The following is a 27,247-nucleotide window of genomic DNA, read 5'->3' as shown; positions in this document are numbered from 1 at the left end:
TCAAAATAAGTCCGGAATTGGATAAAATGACTAATTATAAGCTACTTTTGTTTTATAGAGTTTTTTCACCAAGTCAATACTTTTCGAGTGAAGATATTCATTTTTAACAAAAAACAAAACATGTTTTTGGATGGATTTTCGCAAATAACTCAAAAAGTAAGTATTTTATCGAAAAAATATCAAAATATCAAAATGTCAAAAATATAGCATATAAAAAAAGTAAAAAAAATGGTGTATGTAAGAAGTCTGTCCACCCAGTAGAAGCAGAGTTGTAGCTAATGAAATTTAGGTTCTTCGTCAAATTCCAAATCGAATATTTCAACGTGAAATACCCAAAAAACGAAGCACTTTTCGTGGAAAACTCATTACAACTTTTTTAAAGTGCTTAAAAATAGGTTTATTTTTGTTTTTTAATAAAACTTCACCGTTTAAACAACATAAACAAGAATATTTTTTTCGATAAAATACACTCAGCGTCAAAATTATCGCATCACCTTAAAAATGGGACATTTGTAATGTCTCATATTTCCTAAACCTGTTGTTCGATTTTAGTGATTGTTTTAATATGTTATAGCTTTATTCTTCAAGAATATCGATGTAATAATATTGTTGCTAAACAGATAAGTTTCATTGTATGCCGGGTGTAACAATGATAGTGTGTTTTTTCCTCAAAGTTTGGAACACCCTGTGGAATATTCTAGCGTATATAAAATATTGAAATTAAAACTCAACTGTATCCTTAGGCCATCTAAACATTTTGCTTTTTGATTCATTCGCTTATGTTGGATAATAAAAAAGTTAGGTACTTTAACAACTAGCAACGTTTTTCATCAATACAGGGTGTTTCTAAATAAGTGCGACAAACTTTAAGGGGTAATTCTGCATGAAAAAATAATGACAGTTTGCTTTATACACATATGTCCGCAAATGCTTCGTTTCCGAAATACGGGATGTTGAATTTTTTCTTACAAACTGACGATTTATTTATTGCTCTAAAACCGGTTGAGATATGCAACTGAAATTTGGTAGGTTTTAAGAGGTAGTTATTGCCCATTTTTTGGCATACAATTAAGAATTTTATATTCACCATTGGCGTGCATACGGGTAATATGACCCGTATGCACGCTAATGGTGAATATAAAATTCTTAATTGTACCTCAAAAAATGCGCAATAACTACCTCTTAAAAGCTACCAAATTTAATTTGCATATATCAACCGGTTTTAGAGCAATAAATAAATCGTCAGTTTGTAAGAAAAATTCAACATCCCGTATCTCGGAAACGAAGCATTTGCGGACACATGTTTATAAAGTAAACGGTCATTATTTTTCATGCAGAATTACCCGTTAAAGTTTGTCGCACTTAGAAACACTCTGTATTGATGAAGAACGTTGCTAGTTGTTAAAGTACCTAACTTTTTTTATTATCCAACATAAGCGAATGAATCAAAAAGCAAAATGTTAGGATGGCCTAACTAACACACTATCATTGTTACACCCGGTATACCTATAATGACACTTATCTGTTTAGCAACAATATTATTACGTCGATATTCTTGAAGAATAAAGCTATAACATATTAAAAAAATCACTAAATTCGAACAACAGGTTTAGGAAATATGAGACATTAAAAATGTCCCATTTTTAAGGTGATGCGATAATTTTGACGCTTAGTGTATTAACTTTTTGAGTTATTTGCGAAAAACCGTCCAAAAACATTTTTTTAAGTTATACTTCTTTAGGCGCGTTGGGAGTAAATTTATGTGCGCGAATTCATCAAAAGTCTTGGTCCTGAGCGCAGCTCAAACGTTATACGGGCTCTGATTGGGTAATTACAATGAACTGTCAACAAGTGTTCAATATGTCGGTTATGGGTAGACAAATGTTGTGTATATTAGTTTTTATTGTTGTGAGGACAGAGAAAAAAACTTGAATTGTAGTGACTTTTTAAATAGTTTTTAAAAGCAACAGGTAAGTAATTATTGTAAATGTTTCAGTATTGTAATAAAAAATTACATAAGTACTTACCTATTTGGAAAATGTATGTACCTATCTAGTAGGTAATGCTTTGATTTACATAAATTGATTACCAACAAATTTTCTACCAATCCTCATCTAATATATTGTAATAATCAAACGAGCTATTCGTATTTATATACGACTTTATTAATTTATTTATACAAGTTTTCTTTTACAAACTCTAGTTTAAACTAAACTTATTTACAAAATCCGTTCCTATTTATAGCCCAGCCATTATTCTGGAACAATCCACGCTCATCTCTAGCTATCAGCTCGTCACGCCTACTTGAGGTACGTTCTCGAACACTCTATACCCCTCCGCCGCCGCCTTGAACATTCGATAGCGTCATTCTTACACGTCTCGAGTTGTGTACCGTTATACGGAGGTCGGTCAAGAGTTCTCTTTCGTTACACTGCTCCCCTCTTACTGTCAAACAGTAAAACATTCGGTTGGTCTATCTTCGCACATGACAGTACGTGTAAGTGGCTAAATGAGTAGAGGCTTCGACTTCAAATCCTAAGCACCCGAATAAACGCGGGTTCGAATCCCAGTGCAAGTTCTTATTTTTTTTATTTTTTTAATACATGTTATGATTGTAAGTATATTTGTTATATATTTTTTTTTCAGAAAATGCGTATTTAGTTAAAATGTTGCCAACAATTATTGTTCAGAAATCATTTCTTTGCGGCATTTTTCAATGTGTTTGTGTGTGTTTTATTCTTTTATTTTTTTTATTTTTGGTATTGTTTTAATAAAAAATTTTGGGAAGTAGTATTAAAATTAGTTTAATATTTAAATAAAATATAAGTAAACTCTTTAATAATAATAGAAGTATAACTTCTTACGTGCGTACAAAGTACACACATTCTTTTTTTTTTTGTTAAAAATGAACAAATTCTTTAGGAGAAAATTTTTTTAGGATGCATATTTAAATAAATGTGACTGACTGTCACTTGCGGTCTGTCGCACAGCCCTGTTTTTACCTAGTTTGATATAATATTTTCGTTGAATTGGCAACGTTGCCCTAGAAATTAGAATGACATATTTGACAAGATCAACTTACACAACTTGAAAAACACGATTTTCGGTTATAAGAGTTGTACCAGTTTTTATGACGCGACGTGTACCTAATTTTTATTCTCCAACATAAGCGAATAAATCAAAAAACAAAATGTTAAGAAAGCCTAAAGGCGGAAATACATATCCGCGCCGTGTGAGCGTCGCGCGTTCGTGGCGCGGTTAATGTTCGTTAAAATTTTTCATTTTGACGAACCTTCCGCGATCCAGAGGAAACTTACGAACATTTAGTAATTGTAGATAATTAGTATTAATTGTGGGTGCCTACATAGGGCTTTTCATTCACAGTCATTTGTTTCGAGCTTCTGTCATGTGTCACATAATATTAATATATCTACGTCATACGTTATTGGTAATAACAATGATAGAAACCAAAGACGTATGGCGTAGATATATTAATATTATGTGACACATGACAGAAGCTCGAAACAAATGACAATCGATGAAAAGCCCTATTGGATCCGTTTTTCTCCGATCTGATCAGATCCGATATCGGCCGACGTCGGGAGTAGCTTCTCCGATTCTCATCGAGAAGTGTTTGGTTTCATTCCGATTGGTTGCAAGTTGAGTTGCAAGTTGGTTGCAAGTTGGTTGCAAGTTGGTTGCAAGTTGGTTGCAAGTTGGTTGCAAATTGGTTGCAAGTTGGTTGGAAATTGGTTGCAAGATGGTTGCAAATTGGTTGCAAGTTGGTTGCAAATTGGTTGCAAGTTGGATGCAAATTGGTTGCAAGATGGTTGCAAGTTGGTTACAAGTTGGGGGTTGCAAGCTAACATGTTTAAATATATTCAATGTCATCATCTCATTTTCACTTTCCACGGTAAACATCAATAAGTTTGATATTTCCTTCCTAACACTCCATTACTAACAAATATTCAACTCAGGCGCCCCAAAACCAACAAACCACTCGCAAACCCGTCCAAATACGTCCAAGCTAACATGTTTAAATATATTCAATGTCATCATCTCATTTTCACTTTCCACGGTAAACATCAATAAGTTTGATATTTCCTTCCTAACACTCCATTACTAACAAATATTCAACTCAGGCGCCCCAAAACCAACAAACCACTCGCAAACCCGTCCAAATACGTATTGCGAACCATCAAAGCATTTGTTGAAAAGCCGACAGAAGTTAGATCGTGGTGCGCCGTGTGCGAGCCGTTTGTGTGCCACCTGAAAACACGTACTAATCTAACAAATATGCTGCGCGCGAGCGGCTCGCACACCGAGCAGAGCGCATATGTATACCCGCCTTAAGGCTACAATTTAGTTTTAATTTCGATATTTTATATATGCTAGAATATTCCACAGGGTGTTCCGAACTTTGAGGAAAAAACAGAGTATGATTGTTACATCCGGTTTAGAATGACATTTACCTGTCCAGCAACAGTATTACTACAACGATATTCTTAAAAAATAAGGCTGTAACATACTAATCACTAAAATCGAAGGACAGCTTTAGAAAATTCAAGACATCAAAAGGTCCCATTTTTAAGGTGGTGCGTTAATTTTGCTGTTTAGAGTATTATATTAAATCTCTTAATATTATAGATGTATTATATTAAATCATTACATAAATATCGCTCTATAATATATATTATAATTGCGTGTATGCAGGCTCGTTCCCCATGCCCAGATAGCTCGCCATGCATGACAAGCTTAAGAATAAAATGTTAAAATATTTAACTAAAAATCTGCTAATTTTCTTTTTCATAACAAATCATATTAGAATAACTATGGCAACACTGGTCTGGTTAGAATTGCCCTTCTTGAGCATCTGAAACATTAGTTTCATTTTTGTTGTTTAGTGGTATAAAATAGGAGTCGCTTTTAAAAATAAGACATTTTAAGTGGAAATTACATGAAAAATAATGTTTGCCCCCAATAAAAATCCATTGTACAATCATAAGGAAATAAAACAGATTTCATTGATATAAATTTCATATCAATAAACACCCTACCCTTTTATTCAACTACTTAGTACTGAAAAATGTGTCCTTTTTAATAATTTATTGAAAATCGTGCAACTCCTAGGCTGTTTAATAAGTTTCGTGGTTCAATAATAGAGGACATTGCTACTACCCTAATTTTATTTTATGTTGGTATACTCTTCATAAGAACATATGTGAAGTTTCATTTCAATCTGTCAATTCATTCTTTATTTACAAGCCATTTAGTATTGACGTGTCACAGTATTTTTTTACAATGGAAAACAATCAAGTGTCATGCAGTGATCGAATTTTTATTTTTGAAAGGTTCAAAAGCAAAGGAAAGTACCCCGCACAAACCTTATGGAAATTAGGTCCCAGTGAATTTAGTTCATACTTTGGGAAAATACTATTTGAAGCATTGTGATGAAAAGTTCTCAAGGGCATAACTCGATCGTATAGAAGATTTTCAAGATATAGAGGCACAAGCTCGGAAAACTATAAGATTTACTGGGTATACCAATTCCCTGAGTTACTGGTTATCTGGCAACATGTAGAAGTTTGGATCCAAGAAAAGTACTAGTAGTCTAGGATTTTTTCCTGGCTATCCAATGGCGACCTTTACTTTGACCTTGACCTTCAACGGACGTCATCTTCTAGAGTTTCGAGGGTTTTCGGCATTAAATTGATATAAACAGATTACTCATGCGTTTTTGGGATCGCTAAACACGAATATGTCATTAGAATTGACCTCCGGAGCACGTGGTGGTCAGGGTCACTGCAAGCGCCGTCATCTTCTAGAGTTTCGATGGTTTTCGGTATTTAATTGATGTAAATGAATTACTGGAGGCTTTTTGAGGTCGCCAAACACGAGTATAAAAACTAGAAAACTGGAATATTTGGGTCACATTACCAAATAGCCCAATAAATGACCGTTTTGGAGTGTAATTTCCAGGGGCAACTCCGAATTGCATGAAAATTTGGATTTAGGTTCTACTTACTCTCCACTTCAAAGATGAAATTGTGCCGTTGGTTGCTTTTACTTGGGGGGTGACATTTACCCCTTCTCGGTGGGTGAAAAACGCCTGTTTAAAATAGGGCAGAAAATGGATAAATTTACTTATTTTAAGCACCTTTTGTTCCATAAAGTTTTTTACGTAAGTCAATACTTTTCGAGTTATTCGCGATTTAAAATGTTGATTTTTCGACAAAAAAACTACGTTTTCAGACCGTTTTTCCCAAATAACTCAAAAAGTAAATATTTTATCGAAAAAAAATATTTTAGCAAAAGTGTAGCCTATAAAAAATCGAAAAAAATGGTGTACCAGTAAAGTCTACAAATTGAGTAGAAGCGTTCTTATTCGTCTAATTCCAAATCGAATAATTCAACGCGAAATCACCGAAGACAGAAGCGTTTTTCGGGAAAACCTTATTAACATTTTTAAAGTATCGAAAAAAATCTTATTTGTTTTTTTACAAAAGTTTACAGCATCAAAAATAAACGAGTTACACTGAAAAAAAAGTTGGCCCCTTTTTTTTGGTAAAAAAAAATTGTGAAAACCTCCCTCTATTTAGCACCCTGAATGAAATTAATCGTTTGGCTTTACCATCTATTTTAACTCTATTGATTTTGTGGGTCCATACTAAAAAGTTACTACCAAACAATCAATTTGGATACAGACGAGGATGTGGAGCTTTAGATGCTTTAGCTACACTTGTAGCGGACATACAGGGTAATTTTTCTAGAAATAATTATTTGCCTACTTTATCACTAGATATAGAAGGCGCTTATGACAGTGTGTGTTTACCTCGATTAAAAGACAAAATGATCAATCAGTTTCAAATACCCATAAAACTAGCACAAACTATTCTTAATTTCTACACTGATAGACGCCTATACGTTAGAAACCATAAAAATGAACTTCTTGGACCACGTTATAATAGTTGGGGATTACCTCAGGGATCAGTCTTAAGCCCTTTTCTTTTTAATTTGTATACGGCTGATTTTCATAGCCTTAATGCACCAAGTATTACTTACAAAACAATCCAATATGCGGATGACTTCCTCATATATACAGAAAGGACAAAATATGAATCCTCCCTTACAATCTTAAGAAAATTACATGAATATTTCTCAAAATGGTTTTGTGAAAATGGTTTTAATTTATCCACTAGTAAATCTAATTGTGTATTTTTTCACAACATAATATTCCTAACACAAATACTATTTTATTAAATGGCCAAACTTTAAATTTCTGCAAGTCAATAAAGTATCTAGGCATGTTTCTAGATCAAAAGCTAACTTGGAAATTACACATCGAGTATATGCTTGACAAAAGCAATAAAGGTCTAAACTTTTTAAAATCCATTTCTAAAACTTGGTGGGGAGCTGATGTAGAAACAGCTTTACTATTTTACAAATCTTACATCAGATCTATTCTGGACTATGGATGTATACTTTATGGATCAGCAAGTAAACAAATTTTAAATAAAATTGATGTATTTCAACGTACTGTTCTACGTATCTGTATGGGAGCAATGAAGTCTACTCCAATAGCACCATTGCATGTTGAAGCTTTAGAACCTCCCTTGAATTTTAGAAGAGATTATCTGAGTGAAAAATTTGTTGTGAAAATTGCATGTATCAATAATTCATTATATTCTAGCATAAGCTCACTAAACACAGATGATCTAACAAACAGTTACTGGACTCATAAAAATACACCAACCCTGTGTACAGCCTTTAGAACCATGTGCAACAATAAGTATATCAACAATATCAACAACCTTGATACTAACGACTATTTCGCATTTTTTTATGAACCTGATATACGTATACCTACATATTATAATAGTTCATTATTAGATTCATGCATCTTGAATTCCTGTATAGACAAATGGCCCAAAGCAACTGTAATCTATACAGATGCATCCAAAACATCGGAAGGGACCGGATGTGCTTTCTACATTCCATCTAAGTCAACAGAAAAAATGTTCAAATTACCTTCTAATTGCTCAATTTTTAGTGCAGAAGCAATTGCAATTCTTGAATCCTTGATATATTTCGATAGTTTAAACAATAATTCAGTGTTAATAATATCCGATTCATTGTCAGTTTTATTATCTCTCAAAAATTCAAAATTACCCAATTATAATTCTAATCCTTTCATTTACCAAATTAAGAACATGCTTGTCAAGCTTAAAAATAAAAATAAATCTACTAATTTTATTTGGGTAAAAGCTCATGTTGGTATAAAATATAATGAGCATGTTGATTCTTTAGCTAAAGCTGCAATAACCTCTTCAGCTGAAATTGTACCAGAGGAGAGAATTTGTATTCCTGACACTTTTTGTATCTCTAAAAGAAATCAAATAGATCGTTGGAAAACTTATTGGCAAACTTTTTGTAACCACTCAACAACACAATATATTTATATACAACCACAAATCCCAAATTCGAGATGGTTTAAGAAATTTAGTAACATCCGTAAATATATAACAACCTTAATAAGATTGAGATTTGGTCATGCTTGTTATCCTACTCATCTTGCTAAAATCAAAATTTACAATTCAGACTTATGTGAAACATGTCAAGAACAAGGAGATCTTAATCATATCTTTTTTAACTGTTCCAAATATATTCAGCATACAGGAACTCTTTTAAGCAGCTTGCAAACGCTGCAAATATTTCCTCCGTACCAAATAAATAACCTATTGGCTACTAATGACAAAAGAGTATATGATTGTCTAATCAAATTTATACATAGTACAAATGTATGTCTGTAATCAATTTTAGCCAATTTCGTTAACCTTTTTTTTACCCAATTGTTTATTTTCCCTCCTTTTCCCTATTTATAGTAATGTCTTTTAGTAATTTTTAAGAGGTTTTTTTTTTCTTTTGACAATTTTGATCTGTTTGCAATAGTAGGTATAGATAGACACTTTTTTATTTAGTATTAAGTAAATTAGAATAATATGTTTTTCTTTTTAATAATTTGTATTAGGTTTAATAGTTTTTTTTTGTATTAGTATTAATTATTATCAAGTTGTATCTGGCTAAATAGCTAAGTGCTAAAGTCACAAAAAAAAAAAAACTCTATTGATTGGTTTGAAGTGCTTATTTTTAAAAACATTTGGTTTTATAATAAAAAAAAAATTCCTAAAAATTTTTGAAAAATTTAATTTTTTCAAAATAACTTAAAAAGTATTAGTGATAAGAAAAATCTTAAAGAGTAAAAAAATGTAGGTTTTGCTATTATAAATATGCTACTTTCATTTTGTTTCTCAGTAAGACAAAAATTGGTTAAGATATTTCTGTTCAAAATTTGCATACACTCGTGATTAGTGACCCATTCAAGCTTTCTCAATTATAACCCTTTCAAAAATAAACACTTTAAACCGGTGAGACTGACAGATCATATAAAAAATAGATAGGTAAGTAAATTGTTTGTAAAGCGGTAGCGATTAATTTCATTTGGGGAGCTAAACACGGCGAGATTTTCATGATTTTTTACAAAAAAAGAGGGCCAACTTTATTTTGAGCGTAACTCGCTTATTTTTAATGCTAAAACTGTTGTTAACAATTAAAACAAAGCTTTTTGTAAACACTTTAAAAAAGTTTAAATGGGTTTTTCCCGAAAAGTGCTTAATTTTTCGGTGATTTCACCTTGAAATATTCGATTTGGAATTAGACGAATAAGAACGTATTTTTCATGAGCTACATCGTTGTTTTTATTTGATTGATAGACTTTACTGATACACCATTTTTTTGGGTTTTTTATAAGCTACACTTTTGCTGAGGATATTTTTTTCGATAAAATATTTACTTTTTGAGTTATTTGCGAAAAACTGTCTGAAAACGTAGTTTTTTTTGTCGAAAAATCAACATTTTCAATGGTAAATAACTCAAAAAGTATTGGCTTACGCAAAAAACTCTATAGAACAAAATTTGCTTAAAATCAGTCAATTTATCCATTTCCGGTCTTATCTTGAACGTATGTTTGTTCACCCCCGAGAAGGGGTGACTGTCGCCCCCCAATAGGCTATTGATTATATTCAAAATAAGATAGCTAAAAGGAACTACAACGTTAACGCAGTTTTATTATTTCATATGGTCAATGGACATCTATATATTAAAAAACCGCGGAGTGCTACCATTTAAAGTGGTGCGTTTTTGAGAAATGGGCGAATTAGTCCCTGGGCACAGGTTACATTAGGGAGAGTTCTATGCACTTTTGGTACAAATTTATCTACATAAAAATTGTTCCTGGTTAAATTTCCTATCTAAATATCACTTTTCAAAGTCAATGATACTTTTTTTTACAAAAATATATTCAAAAGAAAAAGCACAAAGAAACCCAAAAGAAAGAAATTTTGTTTTTGTCCCATAACTTTTGTCCACGAGGATATAGGTATATACATTGGTTTACAGAAAAAAACCTACATATTTATTCTTTAAAATTTTGTTCAGTAGAGGTAATTAGGATTTATAGTTTTTGAAATATGATTTTTCAAAGTTCGCCACTCACAGCAATTTTGGGCAATTTTCCTTGTTATTTCGCAAATATTGTTCTGTAACTTTTTTCTACGTAACTTTAGGTATATGTAATGGTACACGTAATAGGAATAGAAATCAATTTCCTTTAAAATGGTCTACTGTATAACGTTGTACGACTTTTTTAAAAGATATTATGGTTTTTCAAGGTTTTATACTTTTAACGATTTTTCATAATATAATATAAAAATAAAATAATATTAATGTATAATATATTACATATTATATAATATTATATTATATATAGTATATATCATATATTATATTAATTATATTATATATTATATAATACCTAATAAAAAAAATATTATTTTTTACATTTTTTACGATTATTTTTGAAATTTCTCATTATAACTTTTTTTTTCTTGTACATGAATATACTATATATTGCTCAATAAAGAGGGCTTACTTTCTGTTCTTTAAAATGGTGTATCATCTGTATTTAAATATGTAATGGAAACCGAGTTATTCTTTGATATTTTTGTACCTCTATTATTTAAAATTATTTCTTTTACAAAAATTACATAAACTTAGTCTTAGAAAACATCACTTTAGTTAAAATTATTTAAACGTTGACTTTTAAAAAATTTTCAAAATCAAAGTCCATCTCTTCGTTAGCATTAGCTTCAATATCTTCCTCTGACACCTCAGTTATCTTAGAGTTTCCACAATTAGTACCCATGCACATGCACCCTTTGCAGAATATTGAACAACTAATTCCTATCTTCCTACAACCGCAGTTTTTTGTACATCCTTGGTACATTTACATGCTATTTATTCAAGCAAAGCTTGTGGTGCAGGAGTTTTGACAGTAAATATTGAAATTAATCCATATTTTGAAGTTTGCCCGGCCGAGTCAAGTGAATCCAAAGTATTACCTATAAAAAATATGATTCAATCATTACATACAATCACATAAAAAAGTTATAATGAGGAATTTAAAAAATAATCATAAAATCAAAAATCGTTGCAAGTACTTATTACATTTTGAAAAAGCATATCTTATTCAAAAATAATCCTAGAATTTTTTATAATACACCATTTTAAAGTAAACAGAATAATCTTTCTTTTTTATTATATAATATATACCTAAATGTAGAAAGGATAAGTTATAATGGCAAATTTAAAAAATAATCGTAAAAAATATAAAAACTCGTTAAAAGTATGTCTTGAAAAAGAACACCTCTTTAAAAGAAGTCGTACAACATTATACAGTAGAACATTTTAAAGGTAATTGATTTCTATTCCTCTTACATGTACCATTGCATATGCCTAAAGTTACGTAGAAAAAAGTTACAGAACAATATTTGCGAAATAACAAGGAAAATTGCCCAAAATTGCTGTGAGTGGCGAACTTTGAAACATCATATTTCGAAAACTGTAAATCCTAATCACCTCTTCTAAACATCATTTTAAAGACAAAATATGTAAGTTTTTTTTCTGTGAAGCAATGTCTATACCTATATCCCCGTGGACAAAAGTTATGGGACAAAAAACAAAATTTCTTTCTTTTGGGATTCTTTGTGCTTTTTCTTTTGAATATATTTTTGTAAAAAAAAGTATCTTTGACTTTAAAAGGTTATATTTAGATAGGAAATTTAACCAGGAACAATTTTTATGTAGACGTGTTTGTACCAAAAGTGCATAGAACTCACCCTAATGTAACCTGTGCCCAGGGACTAATTCACCCATTTCTCAAAAACGCACCCCTTTAAATGGTAGCACTCCGAGGTTTTTTCATATATAGAGATTCATTGACCATATGAAATAATAAAACCCCGTTAACGTTGTAGTTCCTTTCTATAGTACCTACATAATCAATAGCCTACAAGTAAAAGCAACCAACGGCACAATTTCAACTTTGAAGTGGAGGGTAAGTAGAACCTAAATCCAAATTTTCATGCAATTCGGAGTTGCCCCTGAAAATTACACGGTATCGCCGAATTTTCCGTTCATTTACTGGGCTAAGAGGAGAAAAATATGAGTTGCTGAGAATTATTATGCAAGGAAGGATCCAAGGAAGAAGAAGCATAGGAAGAAGACGCATCTCCTGGCTGAGGAACCTTAGAGAATGGTTTAACTGTAGTTCCTTACAACTATTCAGAGCAGCAGCCAACAAAGTGACCATCATCATCATCACTGGCTCGACAACCCTTTCTGGGTCTTGGCATGTTCCAGGATTCTTCTCTATTCTGATCTGTTTCGTGCTTTTTTTTTTCGTGGTCACAAAGTGACCATAGCATTTATGATATCCAACCTCCGATAGGAGAGGGAACTTTAAGAAGAAGAAACACGAGTATGCCACCAGAACCGACTCCCCGGAGCACCTGGTTTCCAAGGTCAATGAAACCATGGTTCCAAGGTCCTGGAGTTTCGAGGGTCTTCGGTATTACATTAATGCAAACGGATTAGTTAAAGGTTTAGGGGTTGCTGAACACGAATATGTAATCAGCACAGACACAGTTGCACCTGGTGCCCAAGACATGTTATCGTCTGGAGTTTCGGAGGAATCAAGTGGATTACTCTTAGGTTTTTGGGGTTGCTGAACATGCATACACTCTCAGATCCGACCCACGAATCACATTGTGCCTACGGCACGTCATCTTTTGGAGTTTCGAGGGTTTTCGGCATTAAATTGATAAAAACGGATTACTCATGGCTTTTTGTGGTCGCTGAACGCTAATACGCCATAAGATCCGACCCACAGAGCACCTGGTGCCTAAGGTTATTCATCTTCTCGAGTTTCGAGAGTTTTTGGCATTAAATTGATACAAATGGATTACTCATGGCTTTTTGGAGTTGCTGAACATGAATACGCCATCAGAACAGACACCAGAGCACCTATCGCCTAAGGCACGTCATCTTCTGGAGTTTCGAGAGTTTTTGGTACTAACTTGACGCAAAAGGATTGGTACACACCGAGGACTCGGAGGTTTTCTGAGTTGCTGTTCAAAGAAAGCGTCCAAATTGGTGAAAAGTTTTTTTTGCTATTTGTATATTTTTATTAAAATAACTATGTTATGCTATTCAATTGTTTTAATTATTTAAACATAAACTCAATTTATATCTGACAATGTTTTTCCTTCATTTATTTTAAGATCGGTATACTATATTATATTTTGATAGTGTTATTCATCGTGGTTACTAGATACTCCAGAGTATTTTATCTAAGTCATATTCGTGTTCAGCAACTCCAAAAACGCAAGAGTAATCCGCTTGCATCAATTTAGTACCGAAAACTCTCGAAACGCCAGACTTTCCGAGTTTGTGCCTCTATATCTTGAAAATCCTCCATACGATCGAGATGTGCCCATGAGAACTTTTTATCAGAATGCTTCAAAGGGTATTTTCCCAAAATATTAATTAAATCCACTGGGACCTAATTTACATAAGGGTTGTGCGGGGTACTTCATGAACGAATGTTGAAACTGTATAAGGACTCTTTGCCTCCAATTAGTACAATAGAAAGATGGGTTGCTGAATTTAAACTTGGTCATACAAGTCTTGAAGACGGTCTACGTCAAGGATGTCCAAAAACAGCAATAACACCAGAAATCGTAGAAAAAATATAGGATATGGTATTGGAAAATCGTCGTGACTAAAAGAGATTTAGGGGGGGGGGGGGTGTGATGTTAAGTAATTTTTTTTTAATTTGTTTGAAACTATGGTAGAATTATTTTATTTTTAAATTAAATAAACATATTCAGTACAATTCAAAGAATATCCGAAAAAAATGTTTCAAGACGAACTATTGAAAAATAAGCCAACGGTGGCAAATTTTTATCGGCACCTAAACAAAATGTATTTTTCAGTAGACATCAGAACTCGTTATTGGATCATATGAAACAAAAAATTCAAAAATATTTTATTAGCTTATGAGTTTTCCGAAATAACACTGTCGAGTTTTTTTTTAGTTTTGACGATTTTTGCGTTTTTGATATCACTCAGAAGTGAAAATACCGAAATAGTGAAAATCAACACATTTGTTATTGTTACCTCTAAAGAAAATATATGAAAAATTTCAGGTGGATCTGTCAAGTAGCTTTTGAGTTAGAATGTCCACCGCCTATAAAAAGCAGTTGAGCAGTTTTGAGAAAAACACGTTTAGTTTTGACAACTTTTATTTTCAATTTCTTCTGTCTGTCAAATCGTAAAGTGATGCACATTGGAATATATTTTTAAATCGCAGAGTAATTTACAAAAGAAAATGGAACAGCTGTTGAACGTTTCTCTGAAAGGTAGGGATATTAAACATGCTATATTTCTAGTAGTTTTTCTACGGTCAAACTGAAATTTTCAGAGAATATTTTTGAAATTATGTATTTTCATACAAAATAATAAAAAAAATCGAAAATTCAAAATTTTCAAACCATATTCCTACCCCCCTATACCACATTCGCACTTATTTAAGCACGGTATTTGCCGCAAATATACAGGGTGTTTCATTGAGAAACGGGAATACTTAAATTGTAAATAGAGGTCACTAAGGCGGTTCTAGATATACAACATTTATTGCCTTAATGATTTTTATAACTGAGTTACAGGGTGTTTTATCGATTTTGACCATGTCTTTCTGGAAGTATAACTTTAGAACCACCTTGTATATTTTTTGATATTTGACATAGATATCTCTCATTTAAAATCCAAACCACCCAACTTCTAATCACAAGAATAATCTAGATCCGGACTAAACAAAATTATTGGGAAATAATTGAACTAATTCTTTCTTTGTTATATGATCAATGAATAGTTTGAATTTCATTATAAAAGTTTCATTTTGCGATCAACACTTATACAAATTTAGCAAAGTAGCAGTGTTTAATTTCTAAATAATTTCTTCCCCTAATTCTACCCCCGGAGCACCTGGTGCCCATGGCCACTGCTAAGGCAAGTCATCTGAAGGTTCGAGGGCTATCAGCGCTAAATTCATGCAAACAGTTTACTTGGAGGTTTATGGAGTCGCCGAAAACGATTACGCCATCAGAACCTCCGGAGCACCTGGTGCCCGGGGGGTAGGTCTGCTATAGCACGTCATCTTCTGGACCCCCGGGCGCCCATATAAAAATTTTTATTTAGGGGGGCCAGACGTAAAGATATTTCATATTACATTTTGTATAGGTACTTTGGATAACAAATAGACCGGGAGATATTATACAGAAGTTCAGCCACGATTTTCTCAGTCCTGCCTTTTGCAATACTGGAAGGGTAGACGAAGTACTTACAATCTGTGGAAACATCCACAAATTTCCTGTGACATTTTCCTGTAAAAACTAGATTTTCCCAAAAAATAAAAATAGGGTTTTGCGATGAATTCCTGAGTCCTGCCATATCCGTAGAATGACAGGATACTATCGATTTTATGAAGAAAATTTTTTGAGGAGGGTTGCAAACGGGCTAACGGAGTATATATGTATACAAACATGTAAGGAAAATAATGAAATTTTCATGATTTTCTCGGTCCTGTCAACTAAATAAATTAAACATATTTATTTCAAAACGATCAAAAAAATATTGGCATGACGTCTCCTAATGTTTAAGTATACTTGTCGCTTGGAAAATTCTGCGGAAAATTTTCACCCTGATTCCGTGATTTTCGAGTCCTGCCTTTAAAAAGTTTTAATACTCAAATACAATCAATACTTTTTCGGTACTAGCCAGGAAGGTTAAACGGTTCTAGTAAGACGGCAGGAGTCCTAGATTTATAAGAAAACTCGGGAAAAATTCCACGATGCTCTGAGTCATGCCATTTTGCATATGTTTCAAGAATCTTAATATAAGTCTATTTAGAAAGAGGCAGGATGGTTTTATAGTTATTTCGCATACAGGGTGGGGCATTAGTGTGACAAAGTCCAATTGCTCGTTTGTCGTAAGATACGAAAAAAAGTTATTTAGGTAAAACGTGGGGCAAAGATAGGATCATAATTTAAAAATATTTTCTAACATACAGGGCGACACAAACTTATGTTTTTTTAATGGAACACTCTGTATATAATTTTAAGATTCCTAAGATCATTTTAAGACAATTTAACACAATTCACCTAATCCAAAAATGTTTCCTAAGGGAGCTAGAGCTCTTTGAAGATGGCGCCTTAATTAGTTTTTTATATCTCCAGAACGCTTCCATTTCGATACACAAAAACTGGTCCGCCTTTTTATCTTCCAGAGATAAATCGATTCCATCAATTGCGAATCTCTAGTACCGGTCATAGGAGTCCGTTTTGGGCAGGACAACGGTTATTTTATCGCATAACTTTTAATAAATAAAAGTTATTTTAATAAATGCGAAAAATTTTAATAAAAAAAATAAAAAAACGGTGTATTTATCGACTTAAAGCAAGAGTAACTTTTAGTACTAGGATACCTCGTAATTTAATATTCTACTGTCAAAAATGCTTAAAAATTAAAGCAAGTTATGAGATTTCGTTGATCTACCCATGACGGACGCCTATGACCGATACTAGAAATTCACAATTGATAAAATCGATTCATCTCTGGAAGATAAATAAACGTACCAGTTTTAGTTTTTCTATATAGTTTTTTTATTTTTTTTTTCAAATTCAAAAACCGCAAAACTTTTCAAATCGTTTTTGCTAGAACCTGGCGTATCCTACCGACTTAAAGCAAGAGTACCTTTTAGTACAAGAATACCCCATAGTTTAATAATCAAGTGTCAAAAATGCTTAAAAGTTAAACACAGAAAAGTTATGCGATAAAATATCCGTTTCCCTACCTTAAACGGACGCCTATAACCGGTACTAAAAATTGACAATTGATGGAATCGATTTATCTCTGAAAGATAAATAGGTGTACCAATTGTACCAAGTGTTCTGGGGCTATTTTAAAGAAACTAATTACAATACGCCATCTTTAAAGAGTTTTAGCTTCTCTAGGAAGCATTTTCGGACTAGGTGAATTGAGTTAAATTTTCTTAAAATTATCTGAGGAATCTCCGGGCTTCGTTTGTTAGAAGAGTTTCTGGACACCCTGTATAATAGGTACAATCCCTACTACAACCAATTAATTGTAAAATTATTGATTTTCTTCCTATTACCTTTATTACGTTTACTTAAATATATGATCTAATCGCTTAAAATAAAGATCTTACAGTTTGGTATTAGATTTGAAAGGTGTGTAAAAATCCGAGACATTACTAGGGAAAATAATATTTAATACCGTACGATTGTTTTAACGATATAAAAATTAATTTTTATGTATTAAATATCTTTGCGATTATCTTGTCACGTTGTAAACGGTTTTAGATTAGTGTTTTTTAAGCATACTTGATATGTCATGACTCAGAAAATTGTGGTGATATGAATATGTTTGTATAACAACCAGCAATAATTTTACAGACTAATTTTATTTTTATATATGAAATAACTACACAACCATCCTGCCTCTTTGTAAAGAGCTTTATAGTAACATTCTTGAGATATGTGCAAAATGGCATGACTTAGAAAATCGTGTAACTTGCCAAGAATTTTCTTACACATTTTTTAACTATGTATAGGAAAAAAGGTGTAACTAAACATGCTGCCATTTTAATCAATGTCTACTTAAATTATTTATTTTATAATAAAATTTATTTTATGACTCAGAAAATCACGGAACCAGGGTGAAAATTTTCCACAGAATTTTAAAGTTAAACATTAGGAGACGTCATGCCAACATTTTTTTCAATCATTTTCAAATAATTATGTTTAATTGATTAAGTTGGCGGATTGGCAACACGGCAGTCAAAACGAAAACAAATATTGTATTTACCGTCTGCAATAAACTCAATTTTTGAGAGTTGTAACGGGAAATAAGTTATTAAAAGTATCCAGTGAACAATATAAGACATTAAGTTAAGGTTAGTGATAATTAAAAACATTAAAATCGGTGAAATAACATCAAAATAGAACCAAGGACATACAAAAAGTAAGATCGCTAAAATTGTTAAGCCTGTTTAACAACAAAACGTAGACACGAAACTCTGGCCGATGAAATTGCGACGTTGCCGTTGTGAGTAGATTTTCCAGGTAACCACAGAAAATAACAACCGATAATAAATATACAAAATAAATACGGTAAACGCTGTCTTCTCTGCACTTTTGAGGTGGAAGACAGTGTTTGGCGCCGGAAAATGGAAAGGTATCTGGAAACTTTAGACAGTGATGACACACAGTCAGAAGGAGGGTCAAAAAGGAAGGACAGATATATGGATAACGAGGAAGATGATATTTTTAGAAAGAGCAAAAAGTTCTCGAGAACACCAACAAAAAATCAAGAGAAAAGAAATGAAGAAACAAAAATTGATCAATTATTAATAATGATGAGCCACCTCACCGATGACATTAAGGAAATAAAAAGAAATCAAAAAGAAAGCAAGGAAGCAATAGAAAAGCTCATTATAGAAAACAGAGCGCTGAGAAAAGAAAATGCGGAACTAAAACAAGAGAATATAGAAATCAAGGAGGAACTCAGAGAAATAACAAACCACATGGAAGTTATGGAAAAACACCGACGAATAAATAACGTAGTCATGAACGGTCTAAGGATAGACACATATGAACAAGCAGGGTTAAAAGAAACAACTAACAATTTCATCAAACAACACTTAGGAGTAGAGGTTAAAATAAGGAATGCTCACAAGCTAGGAGAAAAAACATGCCTCATTGAATTAGAAAACCAAGAAAAAAAAAGAAAAATAATGGAAAAAAAGTATAAGTTAAAAGAAATAAGAGGGCTGAAGGTATATATTAACGAAGATGCAACCATAAGAGAACGAGAAATACAGAAAACAATTAGAAACATTGCTCAGGAAGAAAGAAACAAAGGAAATGAAGTCAAGATTGGAGTAAAAAAAATATGGGTAAACAACAACGAATGGAAGTGGAACGACAAAGAAGGAAAAATGATCAAAACAACATCAAAAAACTAGCAGACAATTGTACCATGGGAATAACGATGACGACACAAGTACAGAAAAAGGATAACGATAATTCAAAAAAAGGACAAAAGAGAAAAAAAATGAAAACCGGACAAAAACACAAGAGAACATGTCGAAAAGAACACTTACTTTTAGGAACATGGAATGTAAGAGGCACATATAGAGAAGGTAAACTTAAACATCTAGCGAGAGAAACCGAAAAGTTCCAATTTGACATAGTAGCCTTGCAGGAGACGAAACAGCTGGGAAATGATATATTAGAAATAGAAGATACAGTGTTTTTTAATAGCGGCGGAAAGAATAGAACACTAGGCACAGGTTTTATGCTACGAAAAGAACTAAAGGAAGCAATAGTAGAATTCAAACCAATATCAGATCGAATATGTAGTATCAGGATCAAGGGAAAATACCAAAAAATCACTCTCATAAATATTCACGCACCATCTGAAGAAAAAGATAATGATGTCAAAGAATCTTTTTACAGTGAACTAAATAGAACAATCGAAAGTATACCCAGATACGACATGAAAATTATTTTAGGCGACGCAAATGCCAAAATAGGGAAGGAAGAAGTATTTAGACCGACAATAGGAAAACATAGCAAACACAATGAAACTAATGAAAACGGACAGTTCCTCATAGATTTTGCAAGAGAAAAAAATATGATCATAATGAGCACATATTTCGAAAGAAAAGAAATACACAAGGAAACATGGATATCGCCAGATAGAAAGACCAAAAACCAAATAGATCACGTGCTGATCGAAAAAGAAGAGCAGCAATGTATAAAGAAGATTAGAACATACAGAGGACCAGATGCCGACTCCGACCATTACATGGTGGGTATCAAAATGAAGCAACTGATACCTGAAAACAAAAACAAAATAAAAGAAAAGAAATGTATAAATAAACCAATTCGGTTTGCAACAAAAAAAGAGCAAGAAACATACAGAGAAACAATGGAAAGGGAACTAAAAAAGATACAAATAGAAGAACAAACGGAGAACAACTGGGAAATCATAAAGCAAGTAATGAACAAAGCAGCAAAAGAATGTAATAAACAAGAGATTAAAAAGAGGAAGGAGTGGTTCGACATAGAGTGCCAAAAAGAAATAGAACTAAGACAATCATTAAGGATGGAAATGATCAAGAAAGAAACAACAGAGACGCATGATAGATATATAGAACAAAGACAAAAAGTAAAGAGGTTGTTGAGAGAAAAGAAGAGAAAACACTTAGATAATAAGCTAAAAGAAATAGAAGAGAACTACAGAAATAAAGAAATAAAAAACCTGTATCAAGGTGCCAGAAACGAGAAAAGAGGATACCAGCAAAAACCCATATTCGTTAAAAACAAAGCTGGAGATAATATAAGCGGCGAAGCAGAAATAGTAGAGAGATGGAAAGAGTATTTTGACGAATTACTAAATGGCAAGAATAAGCCAAACCAAAATGAATCCATAGAAGCAGAGACAGAAAATGAACAGTTAGAAGACATAGAAGATAATCCACCGAGCAAAGAACAAATCGAGGAAATAATTAGAAATCTTAAAAACAACAAATGCCCTGGAAGCGATAACATAACAGCAGAGATGATGAAATATGGTGGAAAATTGCTGAATGATTGGATACACAAAATCATAAAAGATATATGGTTAAAAGAATGAATACCAGAGGACTGGAAGGAAGCAATTATCTGCCCATTACATAAAAAAGGCGACAAAACAGAATGCAGTAATTACAGAGGAATAGCTTTACTAAATACCGTATACAAAATCCTAGGAAAATCAATAAAAGACAAACTTGAAAAAGAAGCTGAAAATATAATAGGCGAATATCAGTGCGGATTTAGAAGAGGGAGAAGCACAACGGACCAAGTATTCGTAATCAGAGAATTACAAGCAGAAAGCTATGAACACAACCTACCAACGATAGCACTATTCATCGACTTCCAACAAGCATACGATAGAATAAAGAGGAAGAAATTAAAAGAGGCGCTTGAGGAATTGGGAGTTAGCAGAAAGCTACGTAACATGATACATCTCACTCTGAAGAATACAGAAAACAGAATCAAAATAAACAATCCATCATCAGAAAAATTTATAGTAAACGAAGGATTAAGACAGGGCGATCCTCTGTCATCTTTACTCTTCAACTTATGCCTAGAAAAAATAATGCGAGAAGCAAAAATCAATAGAGAAGGACTCATATATCAAAGAAGACACCAAGTTTTGGCGTTTGCGGATGATGTGGTGTTACTGGCAAGAGGAAAAAAAGAGCTACAGGAGATGGTACAGAGAATAGTAACAGCAGCGAAGAAAATGGGACTATATATAAATTCAACTAAAACAAAATGTATGGAGTGGACAGATGGTCAGTTTAGGAATGGTCAAAAGTTTAAAGTAGAAGTAGAAGAAGGAACATCATACGAATTCGAAATGGTAGAAAGATTTACATACCTAGGGGCAATAATATCACGTAAACCTATCATTAAAGAAGAAATACAAGCTAGAATAATGGCAGGCAATAGAAGTGTACATGCGCTTAATGTAATGTTGAAAAGCAAGTTTCTATCAAGAAGGGCAAAAGTACAGCTATACAAAACAACTATACAGCCAATAGTAACATACTGCAGTGAGACATGGACAATGACAAAAAATGAACAAAATTTACTGGAGATCTGGGAAAGGAAAATACTAAGGAAGATATATGGAGGAAAAATAAGGGACGGTTTATGGATAAGAAGATCAAATGATGAGTTAAAGCAATTATACAACCAACCTAATATAATAGGAGTGATAAAGGCTCAGAGACTTAGATGGCGAGGTCACATTGAAAGGATGCCAAACACGAGGACTCCAAAAAAAGGTACTAAACTACACTATAACTTCAAGAAAGAGAAGAGGAAGGCCGAAAAATAGATGGAAGCAAGACGTCGAAAAAGATTTGGAAAGAATGGGGCTAGAGGGCCAAAAAAGAAAAATGAGTGACAGGAAGGAATGGAGGAAAATCACATATCAAGCCAGAGAAGAGCTCAGCACATAAAGAAACGTGAAAATGAAGAAAGAAAAAAACAAACTTTTCAAGCCATGGGCCTCTAAGGCCTTTAGTGCTATTGTATATATAGATTAAGTTGGCAGGCCTCAGAAAATTATGAAAATTTCATTATTTTCATTACATGTTTGTATATCTATATACTCCCTTAGTCCTTTTGCAACCCTCCTGCCCAAAAAATTTTCTTCATAAAATTCGTCTCAGCCTGCTGTGCTATAAGATCTGTTTCGAAAGAACTCAATTTAGCATCTTCTAAACTAACATATTTTTCCTTGTTCGAGTATCATCTTCGATATGGTCTTCCTTTTTGGGGTTCTAGTACAGCTGCCCAATTAGATGTTATTTTTAAATTACAAAAAAGAGCAATAAGGTATCTGTTTGGCCTCAGAAGAACAACACATTGCAGAAGTTACTTCAAAGATCACAGAATTTTAACCCTTCCATCTTTATATTTATTTATTTATTTATTTAAAACGCGGGATACCCCATTGACAGTTAAATTACAATACAATATCAGTTAGGTTTCAAAACATAAATTACCTATAGTGTAAAAACAATAACAAAAGTTACATTTAAAAAGTTCACTACATACTAAAAACATACAAAATATAATAACAATTATTATTATAATTATAATTATACAGATATGGAACGATTTTTGAATATCTCTTCTCTGGATGTCCGTAGGAAGCGTAAAGATCTTACAGTATTGTTTAATATTATCAATGGCATATATTACTGCCCTGAACTCCTTGCTAAAATATTGTTGTTTGTTCCACCACGATCAACAAGACAAATTCAAACCTTTCATATTTCTTTTCATAGATATAATTACTCATATTTTACTTTTGTTCCTAGAACACTAAGACTTGCTAACTCCCTAGGTGACCTTTTACTTTTTGGTAACTCTGTTGATGTTTTTAAGAACCATTTAACCAAATTAAATATTTAGCAATGTCATAACCTTGTTATTTGTTAGTAATTAATGTTTTGTAATTATTTTACTTTGTCATGTCTTTTTAAATGTTTTGTACTCTCTCATTTTATTCTTATATATTCAACACTGTAATTATCAATATCTTATTAATGTATTACCGAATTGGGCTTGCCCGTATAAATAAATAAAAAAAAAAAAAAACAAAATTCAACAATACCATACATATATATCACAAAGCAAGAGATCTTTTGAACCGAGATAAAGTTAAATTGAAAATATCATAATCAAATTCATTTAATAGCCCCATGTATCTATCCAATGGGTTATGAATGCCATATGTTGTTCTGTGGAAAGGAATGTTGAAAACATTGTGGTAACGTAGAACTTGGTTTGGAACATTAAAGTTAATGTGATTTAACAGGTTTGGACAATCAATAAATCCATGTATGATCTTATATATAAATATAGCACCTGACATATCGCGACGGTTCTTAAGTGGGGGTAAAGATAATTGTTGTTCAGTATAGGAATAATCAGTGCTGTTTTTGTGACGGTACGCACCGGTACGCCGTACCGGCACCTCTTGGGACAAAAACCTAAAAAACAACCAAATTATAAACAAATTCCTGAATTTCTTCCTCGCTACCAAATAGTTTTAAAACGCCCTTATTGAGGCTAAATTTAAAAAGTTTTCCCGGAGGCAGACCCCCTTTATGAACCCTCCCCAGACCCCCAAAACATTGCGTACCGGAACCTCTATTGTTACAAAAACAGCACTGGTAATAATCATGATTTCTAATGGCAGTGTGAACATGGTAAGCACAATATCTCAAAAGAAAAGATCATAAAAAGAATCCTTTCTCATCAGGACAATGCACCATGTTATATGAGCATTTTGACAATGGCTAAAGTCTATGAATTAAAGTTCGAAATGTTGGAGCATCAACTGTATTCACCAGACGATTTCAATACCTAAAAAAATCATGTATGGAAAGGGTTTTTCATCAAATGATGAGGTCATAACAGTTGAGGAAGCATATTTTGTGACCCTTCCAGATTCTCACTTGAGGGATGGAATTTATAAATTGGAATCTTGTAGGAAGAAGTGTATATGTAAGGAGACTACATATACCTACTGAATAATAAAATGTATTTCGCACAATAAAACTGTGTTTTTCTTATCAAACTGCAAAACTTATTGAACAGCCTACTACAGTGATGGGCAAAGTACAGCCCACGAGCCAACTCCTGTAAAATTATTTATTCTGGCCCGCCGTGGGTCCATCCACATGGATAGTATACATACAGCTTTAAAGGCGGGTTGACATTACTAGTGAATAACGAACGTGGCTCACGCTTACGTATTTTGCCCATGCTATTGTTAGATATTTTATTATCTATTTTCAAACTCGAGCAGTACATTTGTATTTATGCAATGCATAGATACAAATGCACTGCTCGAGTTTGAAAATAGATAATAAAATATCTAACAATAACGAACGTGCCTCACGCTTACATATTTTAACCCTGCTATTGTTAGATATTTTATTATCTATTTTCAAACTCGAGCAGTACATTTGTATTTATGCAATGCATAGATACAAATGCACTGCTCGAGTTTGAAAATAGATAATAAAATATCTAACAATAGCAGGGTTAAAATACGTAAGCGTGAGGCACGTTCGTTATTCACTAGTAATGTCAACCCGCCTTAATACAAAATGCATTTGTTTTAATTCTGGCCCTCCTATAGAATTTCTTTAATCCCCCATTAATAAAGTTTGCCCATCACTGGCCTAGTAAATACTTAATATAAAATGAAACCAACGAATTTAGATACTTAAAAGCTGTCCTTATTCGTTGATAGAACACACCACTCTTTTTTGTATTTACCTTTTTCATATCTTTCTTTTTCTTCATGGGGTGTAAGTTTAAACTCATCAGCATCATCTATTTCCGTCTTTATAGGGTATTCCTTTAAGTCTAAATAATCAAAGGTATCATCGTACGTATTTTCTTTCTTGGGTTCCTGTTTAATTTCAATTTTGCAGGTGTCCAAAGAAAAACCACACAGCTCATGATTATCGGTTTCTGTTTTACAAGCACCCTCGCTAATTTCTTGTTTTACATCCATTTGATTAAACTTTATTTTGTTTACTTTAGTAATATCACCAATTTCGTGCGTTTATATTCATTGGTAATAATTATTATATATGTATAATAAACAAAAGGACTTATTACATGTTTGTTTTGTTACAAATTCATACATAAATATTTATTTATTTATAGAAAGTCAAAAGTCAACAGTCAATCAATTTAAATTTGACATTGACATATCCGCTCAGTGTTGCCAAATTTTTGGGATGGACTGATGGAACCTTGTAAAGGCTGTCACTATAGGTTTGTTCAAACCGTCACGAAACTACTTGTACCGTTTGTTGTGCGCATGTTCGTAATTGTATCGCCCAGTTATCGTCCCATGACGGTAATCATATATTTGTCATTTTTGTTGGTGACAGCTTGTGTGCTTTTAGTCGATCAAAGAGCGTCATAAAGTTAGCGAAACGGTTTTTTCAAAGTCGTTATTTTGACTTCTACCATAGCTCAAAAAATTGCACCTCGTTTGCGGATAATTGCACCATTCAAAATTTCATTTGCGGAGTTTCCGTTTTCGAGATATAAGCAAATCAAAAGTGGAGATTTCGGCGCAGCGCTAAAAATAAATGTCGATTTTCAGGGTATAAAATGCCGTAAAGTCACTAAATAACCATATCAAAAAATTGCACCTCGTTTGCGGAATATGAATAAACTGGTTTTAATTGAAAATTGTGAAAATTGAAAATGTTATAAAGGAAAAACGTTTTTAATGTTGGTTGCCTATACTGTAGGGGCAAAAGAATGCCAGAATAATTTTCACTTTTGGTAAACCTAAACTGTAAGGCTAAAAGTAGTATGTACCATAGTCAAAATTACTCCTCCTTACTTAAAGGTCCTCCTTTGAAATTTCCTCCTTAAATAACTCCTCCTTTGAAATTTCATTTGCGTATATTCCATTTTTAAGTTATATCAAAATGAAATTTCTCGGGACAGCGCCAAAGTATATATTTCCATTATCGGGATATTTATTAAAAGCTGTAAAAATAACAATAACCATATCATTTAATTTCTTCTGGTTTGAGGATTACGAATAGACCTGGTTTAAACTAAAAATCATAAAGCTTAAAAATTTTCCGAAGAAAAAAATTTTCCATTTTGGTGGTCCTAAACTGTATTTGCAAAAGTATTATCTGTATTGTAATGTATATCTAAAATGATTGCTTCCGACGTAAGAAAATCCCTCCATTCGAAATTTCATTTGCGGATTTTCCGTTTTAGAGTTATAAAAAATAAAAATTTTCGGCGCCGCACCAAAGTGTTTATTTCCTTTTTGTAAATATCAAAAGCTATAAAACCACTATATAATCATATCTTTAATTCCTCCTCGTTTGAGGATTATGAATATACCTTTTTACTAAACTAAAATTTTTAAGTTTTTACTAAAAATCATAAAAATTAAGAATTTTCCGAAGAAAAAAGATTTCCATTTTGGTGGGCCTACACTGTATTAGCAAAAGTATTATCCACCATATCTAAAATAATTCCTCCTGATTTGAGGATAATACCTCCATTCGAAATTTAATTTGCGGATTTTCCGCTTTCGAGATATAACCAAATAAAAAGTTGAGATTTCAAATAAATTTTCATTT

General features: G+C 32.6%; 1 protein-coding gene across 2 annotated transcripts in view; it reads right to left on the bottom strand.

Moving 5' to 3' along the window:
- Positions 1-25,764, bottom strand: part of LOC126886886 (zinc finger protein OZF-like) — a 41,719-nt gene extending 15,955 nt beyond the window's left edge. The window contains exon 1 of one of the 2 annotated variants that reach the window (XM_050654023.1): positions 25,395-25,764. In XM_050654023.1, the coding sequence (XP_050509980.1) occupies positions 25,395-25,635 (241 nt within the window). In that variant the 5' untranslated portion in view covers positions 25,636-25,764. The remainder of the gene's footprint in view (positions 1-25,394) is intronic. The other variant, XM_050654024.1, reaches the window with a different exon arrangement.
- Positions 25,765-27,247: the final 1,483 nt, after the last annotated feature.

The sequence above is a fragment of the Diabrotica virgifera genome, chromosome 6 (assembly GCF_917563875.1).
Source record: "Diabrotica virgifera virgifera chromosome 6, PGI_DIABVI_V3a".
In the NCBI taxonomy this organism is placed as follows: Eukaryota; Metazoa; Arthropoda; class Insecta; order Coleoptera; family Chrysomelidae; genus Diabrotica; species Diabrotica virgifera.
Note: the sequence above shows the minus strand (reverse complement) of the source record. Positions and strands in the feature narration are given on the sequence as shown.